Genomic DNA, 13001 nt, shown 5'->3' on the forward strand with positions numbered 1-13001 from the left:
TGTGGTCAATGACATGAGACAAAGTATATGTGAACTGCTGTATGGCAAGTGAATTCACTCTGTAAATCTTCACCCAAATCACAATAAATAAAAAATAAATAATAATTTTTAAAAAATGTAAAAACCGAAAGCCAAACTCAATGCTGTCGGATCAGCCCCGACTCATAGGGACCCCTCTTTGCGTTTCCAAGGCGGTAAGGTATCTTTACAGAAGTAGATTGCCCTTCTTACTTAAAAAAAATTCTGATATTTGTGGAAATGTGACAATGGGTCTAGCTCCAAATAATGATCAAAGTTGGTCTAAGTCAAGGATCAGCAAATTTTTTCTTAAAGGCCATTCAGGCTTTGTGATATGATCTCTGTCACAACTACTCATCTCTGTTGTTGTGGAGCAAAAGCAGCCACAGATAACATGTAAAGGAATGAGCAGGGCTGGGTTCCAATAAAACTTTATTCATGGATACAGATATTTGAATTTCATATGTTTTTCATGTATCGTGAAATACTATTCTTCTGATTTTTTTTAATCACTTAAAAAATGTATAAACCATTTTTAACTTGCACATCATGCAAATCACAAGTGCCAGATGGGATTTGACCTGCACACCACAATTAGCTGACCCCTGATGTTTACGGTCCAGGGTGCTATTACACCTGGTGCAATTAATTAATCTGTCTCCTGTGCTAGATTATAGACTCTGTGAGGGCATGAACTGTCAGTCCTGCTTACCACTGTGTCCTCAGAATTTAGCACAGTCACCAACACAGAATAGGTGAAAAATCCACTTATGCTGAGTTTACAGATTAACTTCTAGTAGCATGATCCATCAGAACTTTGGATTTTACACATTCCTTCTAATTCACTAGTTGCCATCAAGTCAGTTCTAACTGATGGTGGCCCATGTGTGTCAGGTAGAACAATCCTCCACAGTCTTCAATGGTTGATTTTTCAGGAACAGATTTCCATGACTTCCTTCCAAGACAATTCTGAATAGATCTGAACTTCCAATCTCTAGGTTAGCAGCCAAGAACATTAACCATTTTCACCACCCAGTGACTCCCTTCAAATTCTAGGTTTTTTATTCTTAGGTAACTGAAATGACATGGTAAATTTACGTGCTTAAAGGATCCCCTGTGCAGTTTTCTGAAGGTGTCCTACAGGTCTTTAAATACTGAAGAAGATAGGATATCTGAGTGGGTCTGAAGCAAATGAAGAAAGGCTAGCTATGTTACACCAAAGACATAAAAAAGATCCAATGCAAGGAGGAGCTCACACTGAAGGTGAAAAAAGCACAATTGCTCCTAAGAGCACAGACACAGGGCTGTCTGCAGCTGTGGCCTGTGTAGCTGTAATGAATCTCCGTGGGGATCCCAGCACCTTGTAGCTCTGCTGCCAAGATGTCTTCATGGAGGAGAGTGGCTCTGTTCTTCTCACAAGAGCTAAAACACTGGGTTGGACTAATGGAGAAGTGGGCATATCTTCACCCATTCTCTTCAGAACACATAGTCCACACATATTTATGAAAATAATGTTTCCCTTTTGAGGTCTACAGAGACCAAGCTTCACAGAACAAATCCCTACATGTTGTGTCCCAGCAAAATGTGTGCAGAGAATTCGAGCCTACTGGTCTACCAGGACTCACTTATATGCTCAAACTTCATGGTCTTCTTGCTATGTGGTGTGGCAATGTTTGGGCAGTTCAATTTTTGTTATTTTGGGGGGAGGCGTTGTTTGTTTTGGGGGGTTTTGTTGGTTTTGTTTTTTGCATTTCTAAGTAATGATGCTTATTAGGCCCCCCTTGAATTTTATTTTATTTCATCAAGTCTCAGTCTTGTCTCTCCTGGAGAAACCAATGCGATGGCAAATGCAAGTTTCAGAGTTTAGCAATACCTGCAGGTCATTAGTCAAATGTGTGGGGACTATGTCTATGCAAAATCAATGGTTTATGGAGCTGAGTAGATGTAATGAGAAGAGCTCACAACAATATTGTATTTATTTAAAGTCATACATTGTCCTCAGTAGGAACGTTGGTGTGCAGTGGTTAAGGGCTCAGCTGCTACCAGAAGGTCAGTAGTTCAAACCCACCAACTGCTCCACAGGAGAAAGATGAGGCAACCTGCTTTGCTGAAGATTTACAGGTTTTCCAATCCTATGGAGGCAGTTCTACCCTGTCCTATAGGGTCACTATGAGTCAGAATCAACTTGATGGCAACGGTTTTTTGTTTTGATTCATTTTGATTTTTTACTGTCCTTGGTGCTTTGTATAATCTAATTCTTGAATCCCACAACAACTTTATGGAATAGTGACTATCACTGTACTATTCATTCATACTTCATAGGAAGACTAATTAAGAAGCTATATTTCAAAATTGTAATAAGAGACCTTTTGCTGGAATTATGTATCCATCCATGCCACCAGAGCCTATTTTATCAATGAGATAACAAAGGCACAGAAAGGTTAAATAACATGCTCAAGGTCACACAGCAAGAAAGTAGCACAGCCAGGATTCAATCCCAGACAACTGTGGCCCATAAGTCCTAGGTCTAAAGTCTAGCTATTATACTACCTCATGTAGTCTGCTACCCATTGCAGCATTCATCATGTTCCAGGCCTATGCTCTACACCAGAGGTACAGTGATAAATTTCACACAGTCCAGTTGTCAAGACAAAGAACAAAGAGGGCAGTGCCGTGAGTGAGTGGAGCTTCAACAGAGGGACACTCAACCCACACTGGGTTTGGAAAAGGCTCCTCAGAGGAGGTGATACTCACACTAAATCTTCTTGAAGGACACATAGCAGATAATGAGACATGGGGCAAGGGGAGTGGCAAAGGCAAAGAAAGGCATTCAGGCAGAGGCTACAGTATGTGTAAAATTTTTAGGCAAGAAAGAACATGGTTCCAAGGAACAGCAAGTAGCTCAATATGTTTGATACAGTGGTATCATGGGTGACAGACTCAGGACATAGATTTATATAAAGAACTGACAATGCTAGGCTTGAAATAATTGGCCGGAGCACTTATCATTACATCTACTGAGCTCTATAAACCTTCACTGATTTTGCACAGAAACAGTCCCCACCTTTACCCATCCATTACTTTTTAAAAATGCAAATCCCTCTAGGTACCTAATTACCAACTACTGCCTGATGCAACTTCTGAGGGTCACTTGCTGTAATTATCTAATCCCTTTAGGTACCTAAATGTCATGGGAAAGTTGGAGAAGGGGCTCCGGCCTTTAAAGTTTGGACTTATCTAAAATTCTCAGGTAAATGACTGAAGATTTTTAAGCTAAGAACAAGAATGATCAGGTATTTTTCCCCCCAGCTAACTGGCTACTGTGAAAGGACTAGATTGGAGGGGGCCAAGAACAGAAGCAAGAAGACTAGTTAGGAAGCTATGACTGTATTTCAAAACTGTAATAGGAGACCTTTCACTGGAATCATGTAACCACACCACCAAAGCCAGTTTAAATGTCTTAAGCCAAAGTGATGGACAGGGGCAGATTTGGGGTACACACAGTACTATATTCCCATTCACCTCCCCACTGCCAGCTTCAATGCACCAGTGACCTCCATAGGGGCTGTGCCCTCAATATATATCCCAATACATAATTTTTAAATATCCCAAGGTCTTAAAAAATATCTCTGCAAAAGCAAGTGTTGGGGAAGAGGAAGACATAGAGAGGTGCATGGAGGTATAGACAACAAAGATGACCTTTTTGCACATACAGTAGTGCATTGTCAGTGAAGGCAAACATTGATATATGGGTGGACAGATGGGTGGACAGGCTGAACTATTAGGCATGTCTATACAGGGGGGGAGCATGCCCAAGACCATGTATAGGGTTGGCAGACAATGTTTCCATAAATGTATTGGTATGTTCTGTAAGAATTTCCAGGTATATAGTAGAACTGACAGGGGACAAATTTGTAGTCACTTCTTGGCCACAGCCAGCTACCCAGAGGGACCAAGTAGTTGAACCTGTGGGCTCAGGACCATAGTCACAGGGGACATCAAGCTCAATTGGAATAACCTACTACACAAAACATTGTTCCACTTCCTACTTTGGTGAGTAGCGACTGGGATCTTAAAAGCTTGCAAGCAGCCATTTAGATACAACAATGGATCTGTTCTCATCCAGGGCAAAGAAGAGTGAAGAAAACCAAAGATGCATGGAAACAATTAGTCCAAGCGACTGGTACACCATGTGATCCTCAGCCTATAGGACTATGGGACCAGAAGAACTAGATGGTGCCTGGCTACCACTGTCAACAACTCGGAGGGGGATCTATGTAGAAGATCCTGGACAGAGTGGGAGAACAATGTGGAACAAAGCTCAAAATAATTTAAAAAAAGCACCAGTTTTGCTGGTCTGATAGAGCCTGATGAAACCACTGAAACTATGGCCCCTAGCTACTCTTCAAGTCTGGAATTGAACCCACTCCTATGGCTTCCAGACAAACAAAAGACAGGCATATCAGCTGAACATTCATGGAGAGAGCAATCATAGTAGAATAGAAGGGCTGTGTATGCACAGGGAGACAGCTCGGGGGGGGGGGGCAGGAGCGCATGGAAGGACACAGGGAAGAGGTAACTATGGGAAGGTGGGAGGGGAGCTGTTGCATTGTGGGAAATTGCAGTCAATGTCATGAGACAAAGTGTATGTGAGCTCCTGTATGGAAAGTGAATTTGCTCTGTAAAGTTTCACCCAAATCACAATTTCAAAAAAAAAAAAGCAATTGTTAGGCAGCACCTTCCCCCTGATGGAAGATGTTCTATATCCCTTTGTCACCCAAACAATTCTTTAAATTCTGATACTAATCACTTTTGGAATATTCCTCTGTTTATTAGCACTTCCTTACATTTCAGCCAAGGAAGTTTAGGCTGTAACTAGCCTCTGTAAGCCTAAAAGTATTTTCAGAAGGATTATGATTCACTATGCAATGCACATTCTTGACCTTATTATCTCCAGCTCTCCCGGTGCTGGGCAAAGGTCTTCGGGAATAGCTTTTGTAACAAAGATCCTCATGTGAGCAGCTGCTGGGCTGTGTCCTTGGACTGTTGATGCTGTGTAAAAATGCCAGTGTAAACTTCAGAACTTCCTCAGTGGCTTCTCTACAGCTTCTTTAACAAAATCAATGCTCTCTTCCCATTTAAAATAAGATTGAAAATTTGGCATGAAAACATGATGTTCAAGTCACTAGCATCTTCTATTCTCCCAAAAAAAAAAAAAAAAATTAAATATTCCTTAAAGACTATATTTTAAAAAACAACTTGTTGCCATAGACTTAATTCCAACTCATGCAATCCCATCTGTTACAAAGTAGAACTGTTCCCTAGGTGTAATCTTTCCTGAAACAGATGCTCCAGTCCTTTCTTCCCTGGCGCCCCTGGGAAGCAAATCGCAAGCAGTTTATGCCAGCCAGGGACATTTCTTCTCAGGAATCTGTGTGTATGTGTATGCATGTGTAATATATAAGGGATTTTCCCAAATTCCCTAATGAATTCCAAAATGGATACCCTTTTTCTTCTGGAGCTGAAAATTCTGACCAGTTATGAGCCTCTGAGATTTGAGTCTAGGAACACTTCTCACATTTCAGCCTACTTGTTTGCACTTTTGTACTTCAAGTATTATAGCTTCCTTTGGCAGAAATTCCTTTGAATATCAATGTTCATGTTGCTTTTCTGGCAGTGCAAGTGACTTGGGGGGTTAATTTGGGTTGTTTTAATTCTTTAATAACCTCCTGACCCAAAGGGACAGTTAGACTTTCAGGACAAAGCACAGTGGGATGCCTGATGAGCACCCTAAACCTTTTCAGGATTAAACCATTTCTTTCCAACTGTCAAATCTCCAAACTGTGCCCTTAACTCTTCTCTATGAAATCCCAGGGCTCTCTCACCTGCCTCCAGAGCATAGAAGGGCCTGATGACTCTTGGGACCAAGGGTGCCCTCCTTGCTAGTCCCTCCTCCTGGATCAGAGCAGACCAACACCACGGTGGCAAGGGGCGTCCTAAGTGTTGAGCTGGGAAGGATTTACCTTGATGAAGAGAGTGATGTCGTGCTCCTGCCAGGGGCCTCCTTCCTCCGACGCCTCGCCGTCCTCCCCGCGGCCGTTCACTCGAGCCGCATCTTCGCTGCCCTCCTCCACCAGGTGGTTACTGAGCTTGTCCTCTGGCTCCTCTGTGCCCCCGGGCGCGGCCTCCTCGGAGTCCCGGCTGCCGTCCGGGGACTCTGCCTCGCCTGTAGCTGCGGCTTCCCCACATGGCCCCTCGGATCTCCCCTCTTGCCTATCGACCTCTTCCTGCTCCATCTCCCCCTCACGCCCAGATGGGTCCCCATCCTCCCCAGCGTCCGCGCTTGCGATCCCGGGGGCCGATTCCCCGAGCCCATCTCCTTGTCGGACCTCCACCTCCCCCTTCGCTGCGCCCAGAGCCTCCACCGCGGCCTCCTCGGCCTCAACTGCCTCAGCCTGGGGCAGGGGTCTGCAGTCCCCTCCGTCCTGTGGCTCGCCCTCGGCCTCATTCGCCTCTCCCACTGGCCCCTCGGCGTCCACGCTGTTACTCGTCGGCTCCCCTGCGTCCAAGCTGTCCTCCAGCACCTCGGGTGAGCTGCCTCCCGGAGCCTCGGGTCCGCGCTCCGCCTCCTTCTCGGCGTCGGGGACCGAGAGTTCCCCCGGAGGCTCGCCCTGGGCCTGACCCTCCACACCGCACCCTGGGCTCGCCTCTTCCACCTGCTGCTCGCCGCCCTCCTCCTCCCGTCCCGGGGGGCCCAAAGCATCTTCCTTAGCCTCGCCCTCTGCGCCCCTTGCGCCCTGCATCGCCTCTCCCGGGTCACCGCCAGCGCCTGGCGCCAGCTCGCTCGATAGCCCTTCGTCCGGCTGGGCGCCGCCTTCCCCCATCACCGCGGCTGCGCCCACCCCCTCGTCCTTCTGCGCCTCGGTGGCTGAGTCGCCCGCCTCCGGCCCGTCGGCCCCCAGGCCGGTGGCCCCCGGCTCACCCGGGCTGTCCACCAGAAGCACCGGGCCCTCGGGCGACCCCTCAGGGTCCAGGGCTCCTTGCTTTGGCTCTGCGACCTCGGCCATGGCCGCAGATTCCTGCCCTTCGCCGGAGATCCTCCCCGCCGCTGCGCAGCCCCTGGATATTGCCCCGCTCTGGGCTCTGACGGCAGAGGTATAGAGGGAACTCCTGGCCGTGCACAGATTGCCTGGGCCAAACCTGCTGGGCCCCCCAGCCGCTGCTTCTTCCTGGCTTAACCTCTCTGGACTGTTCCTCCACCATTCACTTTTTCCCCTATTTCGCGTCTATTTCCCACCCGAGTCCCGGGCCCGACCTGGGATTCCCCGAACGCGCGGCCGCATAGGTGCCGGTGCAAGGCTGCAGAGGGCCGCGTTGCTCCTGCACCCTTTGAAGTGCTGGGCTCCTTTCATTTAGTTGACCAGATGTCCTTGGTGCCACTGCCATCCCCCTGAGGCTTGGGCGGGGTTTGTTCTTTTCCTTAACCCCAACCTTTAGGTGGCTTGGGAACCTGACCAATAACAGCCTTACTTGCCAACCCTGTGGATTTTAGAGAAAGGATCCAAGTTCTAAAAATGCTTTTGGTCGCTGGAGTGTTTTCTGGAAAAGCTTTAAGAGCCAGAAGCATTCAAATCACCCCCAAGCACACAGCCCAAGACAGTGTGAGAAAAATACTCCAAGAGTCAAAAGTTAAACTCCTTCTTAACTGGTCCCCAACAGAAGATGCCCACCTCTCTGGGGCAGGTGGGGATGTAGAGGGAGGGAGCTGTAGAAAGGGTAGGCAACCAGAGTGGCCTATCTTGCTCGTGATGGGTTCCAGGTCCAGAAGCCAAAGACAAGTGGCTGAGCTGCTTTGACCAGAAAAGAGCTTTGTGAAGGCCCCCCTGGCTCAGCATGGCAAGTATTATATACACTAGCCAGTCTGCCATAAGAGAAGAGGTCCATCCCTCATCCATCTGGTCACTGAAGATTCTTTGTCTATGTATCTTTTGGATTTTCCCAGATTTTCTAAACCCAAGTCCAGTGCTTGGGGCTTGAAGTTGTGTGCTAAGGAAGTGGGGAGCTGGGGTGGGGAGATGAAAATACAAGATAAGGAGGGGAGTTACAGAGTTCACAAGGTTAGGAATCTCCCAGGAACACAAACCCAATACATTTTCCTTTAAAACATAAGTTATGATGAAAATTATATATGTAGTCAGTGTACTGTGACCCAGGCTGGATGATGTGAGTTGCAGTAGGAAACTGAGATAGCCCAAGATGTTGTGTTGTTGTTAGGTGCTATCAAGTTGGCTCTGATTCATGGTGACCCTATGTACAATAAAACGAAACTCTGCCATCTTCATTATCCTTGCTATGCATGAGCCCATCTTTGCAGCCACTATGCCAATCCATCTTGCTGAGGGTCTTCCCCTTTCTCACTGACCCCCTACTTTACCAAGCATGATACCCCTCTATTGGTCCCTTCTGGCAACATGACCAAAAGAGATGAGACAAACTCTGGCCATTTTCATTTCTGAGGAGCATTCTGGCTGTGCTTCATCCAGGACAGGTTTGTTAGTTCTTCTGGCAGTCCCTGGTATTTTCAGTATTCCTCATCAACACCACAATTCAAAGGCCTCAACTTCTTAGTCTTCCTTATTTATTGTCTAGCTTTCACATGCATATGAGGCAATTGAAAATACCAGGACTTGAGTTAGGGTCACGTTAGACTTAAAAGTGACATTTTTGCTCATCAACACTTGAAAGAGGTCATTTGCGACAGATTTCTTAACTGCTGCTTCGATAGGTGTTGATTGTGGATTCAAGTAAGATGAAATCTTTGACCACTTCAATCTTTTCTCCATCTATCGATGTTGCTTATCCATTTGTGAGGATTTTTGCTTGCTTTGTGTTGAGGTGTAATTTATACAGAAGACTGTGGTCTTTGAGTTTCATCAGTAAGTGCTTCAAGTCATCTTCACTTTCAACAACAGGGTTGCGTCATCTGCATATCACATGTTAACAAATCTTTTTGAATCCAGATGCCACATTCTTCACATTGTGCACTTTATTGAATTATTTGCTTAGCATAAAGATTGAATAAGTATGGTGAAAAGATACAACCCTGACTCACACCCTTCCTGATTTTAAACCATGCAGTATCACCTAGTTCTGTCCAAACAACAGCCTGATGGTCTATGTGCAAGTTCCTTACTAGCATAATTACATGTTCTGGAATTCCCATTCTACCCAATGTTATCCATAATTTGTTACAATCCACACAGTTGAATGCCTTTACATAGTCAGTAAAACACAGGTAAACATCTTTCTGGTATTCTGTGCTTTCAGCCAAGATCCATCTGATATCAGCAATGATATTCCTTGTTCCACATCCTCTTTTGAATTGAACTTGAATTTCTGGAAGTTCCTTGTCAATATATTGCTGCAACACTTTTTAATTATTTGCAGCAAAATTTTATTTGCATGTGTTATTAATGATATTGTTCGATAGTTTCCACATTCTATTGCACCACCTTTCTTTGGAATAGGCACAAATATGAATCTCTTCTAGTCAGTTGGCCAGGTACCTGTCTTCCAAATTTCTTGGCTTAAATGAGTGTGGTAGTCAAGGTTTTGTGTCAGCTTGGCTGAGGTGTGGTTTGGAGTGGCTGGACAGCTGAATGTAGTTATTCCCCATAATACAACTGGATGTATTGTAATTACTTCCATGGTGGAATGTGCACAGCTAATTAGCTGCCTTTTGGGTGTGGCCTGCTTCCAGGTTTATAGGGAAGCTTTGAGGAAGTCTCTGGTATGTTAGCATATTTGGATCTGTGTCCCCTGTTAATCTTAGGATTGTTCCTAGAATTGAATTAGTAGCCTGCCACGCTGCCTGCTGATCATGGGACTGTGTTGTTTTATCTGTCAACCTTGGGTTCATCAGCCTCAGTAGCCAGCAGCTGCCTGAGTTAGAAGATACCTCTAGATCCAGTAGGCCTAGAATAAGAGGCAAAGCTTAAGCCCAAAGTCAAGGGGCCTTCACACAGCCCCTAGAGCTGGCACTCTGAATTCGGACTTCTAGCCTCCTAAAACAACAACAACAAAACTGTAACAGAATAAATTCCTGTTTTACCATCAATTTGTGGTATTTCTGTTATAGCAACACTAGAGAACCAAGACAATGAGTAAGTGCCTCCAGTTCTGCATCCATTTGTTGAAACATCTCAATGGGTATTCCATTAATTCCTGGAGGGTTGTTTTTTGCCAATTCCTTCAGGGCAGCTTGAACTTCTTCCATCAGCACCATTGGTTCTTGATCATATGCTACCTCCTGAAACAGTTGAACATTGAACAATTCTTTTTGATACAATGATTCTGTGTACTCCTTCCATCTTCTTTTTGATGCTTCCTGTATCATTCAGTATTTTGCCCATAGAATCAGAATCCTTCAATATTGCAACTCAAAGCTTGACTTTTTTCTTCAATTCTTTCACCTTGAGAAATGCTGGGCGTGTTCTTTTGGTTTTCTTTTTTTTATTCTTCTTCTTTTTTAATTTTTATTGTGATTTGGGTGAATGTTTACAGAGCAAGCTCAATTTCCATACAGCAGTTCATATACATTTTGTTTCATGACACTGACTGCAATTCCCCACAATGTAACAGCTCTCTTCCCACTTCCTCCCCATAATTATCTCTTCCCTGTGTCCTTCCCTCCCATCCAGTCCTGCTGGAGCTATCTCCCTATATAAACACTGCCCTTCTGTTCTACCATGATTGATCGCTCCAAGGAATGTATCTACCTGATATAAATGTTCACCCATTATGCCTGTCCCTTTTGATTTTCTAATTCCAGGTTTGCACATTTCATTATAATACTTTACTTTGTCTTCTTAAGCTGCCCTTTGAGATCTTCTGTTCAGCTCTTTTACTTCATTTCTTCCCTTTGCTTTAGCTACTCTCCATTCGAGAGCAAGTTTCATCGTCTTTTCTGACATCTATTTTGGTCTTTTCTTCCTTTCCTGTATTTTAAATGCCCAAGATGGTACAGTCTGAATGTGGTGAAGCAGGAATTCCAGCTCAAGACTAATCGGAGTATCAGATTCTTCAATGGCTCTGATACTGCGCTGAGACACATTAACCCATCATATTCACAGAGGGTTCTTTTTTCATCAAGAGAATTGAGGATATCTTTGATATGGCTTGAAGTTACACAGTTGGCCATTGATCAGAATGTTTCCTTCTAATTCCTATTTCCTATCCCTGATAGATGACAAGTATTTCAATACCCGGGTGCTGCTGTAACAGAACCAAATGTGGGTGGCTTTGAAGAACAGAAATTTATTTTCTCATATTTCCGGAGGTGAGAAGTCCAGATCAGGGTCTCAACTGTGTTGATTCTTTCTGTGACCCATTCTCTTAGTTCTAATGTCTGCCAGTGACCCTTGGTGTTCCTTTGCCTGTAGATGATCCTCACAAGTCATGTGGTCCCCTGTGTCTATATTTCTATTCTGGTCTTTTTATAACTCAAAAATGATTAGGTTTAGGATCCACTCTACACTGGTATTTTCTCAATTGATTGATTGATTATATTACACTAGATTGCATTATGGAAGGTGATTGCATTTCATTTTATGTGAGGTAATTACACCACATGGGACAGTAGTGTTTCATTAGTATAATTCTCTCCTTCCATGCCGTACACCCAGGTTTCATTCCTGGCCAATTCACCTCATGCATAGCCACCACTCATCTGTCATTAGAGGCTGAACAGGTTTCAGTGGAGCTTTCAAACTAGGAAGACAGACATGGAAAAAAGACTTGGTCCTCTGCTTTGTATGGATCACAACTGATCCTCAACTGATCATGGGATGACAGTGAACCATGAAACATTTATTCCATTGTCCATGCATCACCATGAATTGAAGGCCAACTTATCAGCATCTAACAACAAATTACATTACATTATGGAAGATCAAAGACAATAGCCTTCAGTATGGATTACACCTCAACAAAAAGAATATAAAAATCTTCACAACTGGACCAATAAGCAACATCAATGATAAAAGGAGAAAAGCCTGAAGTCATCAAGGATTTCATTTTTCTTGGAGCCAAATGGGAGTAGCAGTCAAGAAATCAAATAACATATTGCAATTGGTAAATCTATTGCAAAAGACCTCTTTAAAGTGTTAAAAAGCAAAGATGTCATTTTGAGGACAAAGGGACACTTGACCCAAGCCATGGTATTTTTAATTGCTTCATGTGCATATGAAAGCTGGATAATGAATAAGGAAGACTAAAGAATTGATAGGAGCTCTGGTAGCATAGTGCTTAAGGCACTTGACTGCTAACCAGAAGGCTGGAGGTTCAAACCCATCAGCCACTCCTCGGAAGGAAGGTTGGGCAATCCTACTTCCGTAGTGATGTTGTTGTTGTTGTTGTTGTTGTTATATGCCGTCGAGTCGGCCCCATCATAGCGACCCCTCCTTGGGTTTCCGAGGCAGTATCACTACGGAAGTAGGATTGCCCAACCTTCCTTCCTTCCGAGGAGTGGCTGGTGGGTTTGAACCGCCAGCCTTCTGGTTAGCAGTCAAGTGCCTTAGACACTATGCTACCAGAGCTCCATAGTGATACTGCCTCGGAAATCCAAGGAGGGGTCGCTATGAGTCGGGGCCGACTCGACGGCAAATAACAACAACAACAACAACAAAGAATTGATGCAGGAGATTTTGTTGGTCACTGCTTAGTACAGGATCAGGCACACAGTAGAATCTCAAGAGGTATTTATTGAATGAGTGAATGAATACATGCATGCTTTCACATACACATAAATCCAATGAACAAATTTTAAAAAATACTTTTCACAGTTGTTCTTATACTTTGAGGGACAAGCTACAATGTCACAAGACTCAGTATTCACAGAAATCCTTATCTATTGACTTTGGTGAATACTTGAGTGAAGACTTTTAATCATTAGCAAGGGTCAAGTCAGTTCTATAAAGGAAAAC

At 44.3% G+C, this 13001-nt stretch overlaps 1 protein-coding gene across 1 annotated transcript in view; it reads right to left on the reverse strand.

Moving 5' to 3' along the window:
- Positions 1–7085, reverse strand: part of CLIC6 (chloride intracellular channel 6) — a 129212-nt gene extending 122127 nt beyond the window's left edge. Inside the window, exon 1 of the mRNA XM_042781004.1 lies at positions 6042–7085. Coding sequence (XP_042636938.1) covers positions 6042–7085 — 1044 coding nt within the window. The remainder of the gene's footprint in view (positions 1–6041) is intronic.
- Positions 7086–13001: the final 5916 nt, after the last annotated feature.

The sequence above is a fragment of the Orycteropus afer genome, unplaced genomic scaffold (genome assembly GCF_000298275.1).
Source record: "Orycteropus afer afer isolate SDZICR_OR568_19922 unplaced genomic scaffold, OryAfe1.0 scaffold00078, whole genome shotgun sequence".
In the NCBI taxonomy this organism is placed as follows: domain Eukaryota; kingdom Metazoa; phylum Chordata; class Mammalia; order Tubulidentata; family Orycteropodidae; genus Orycteropus; species Orycteropus afer.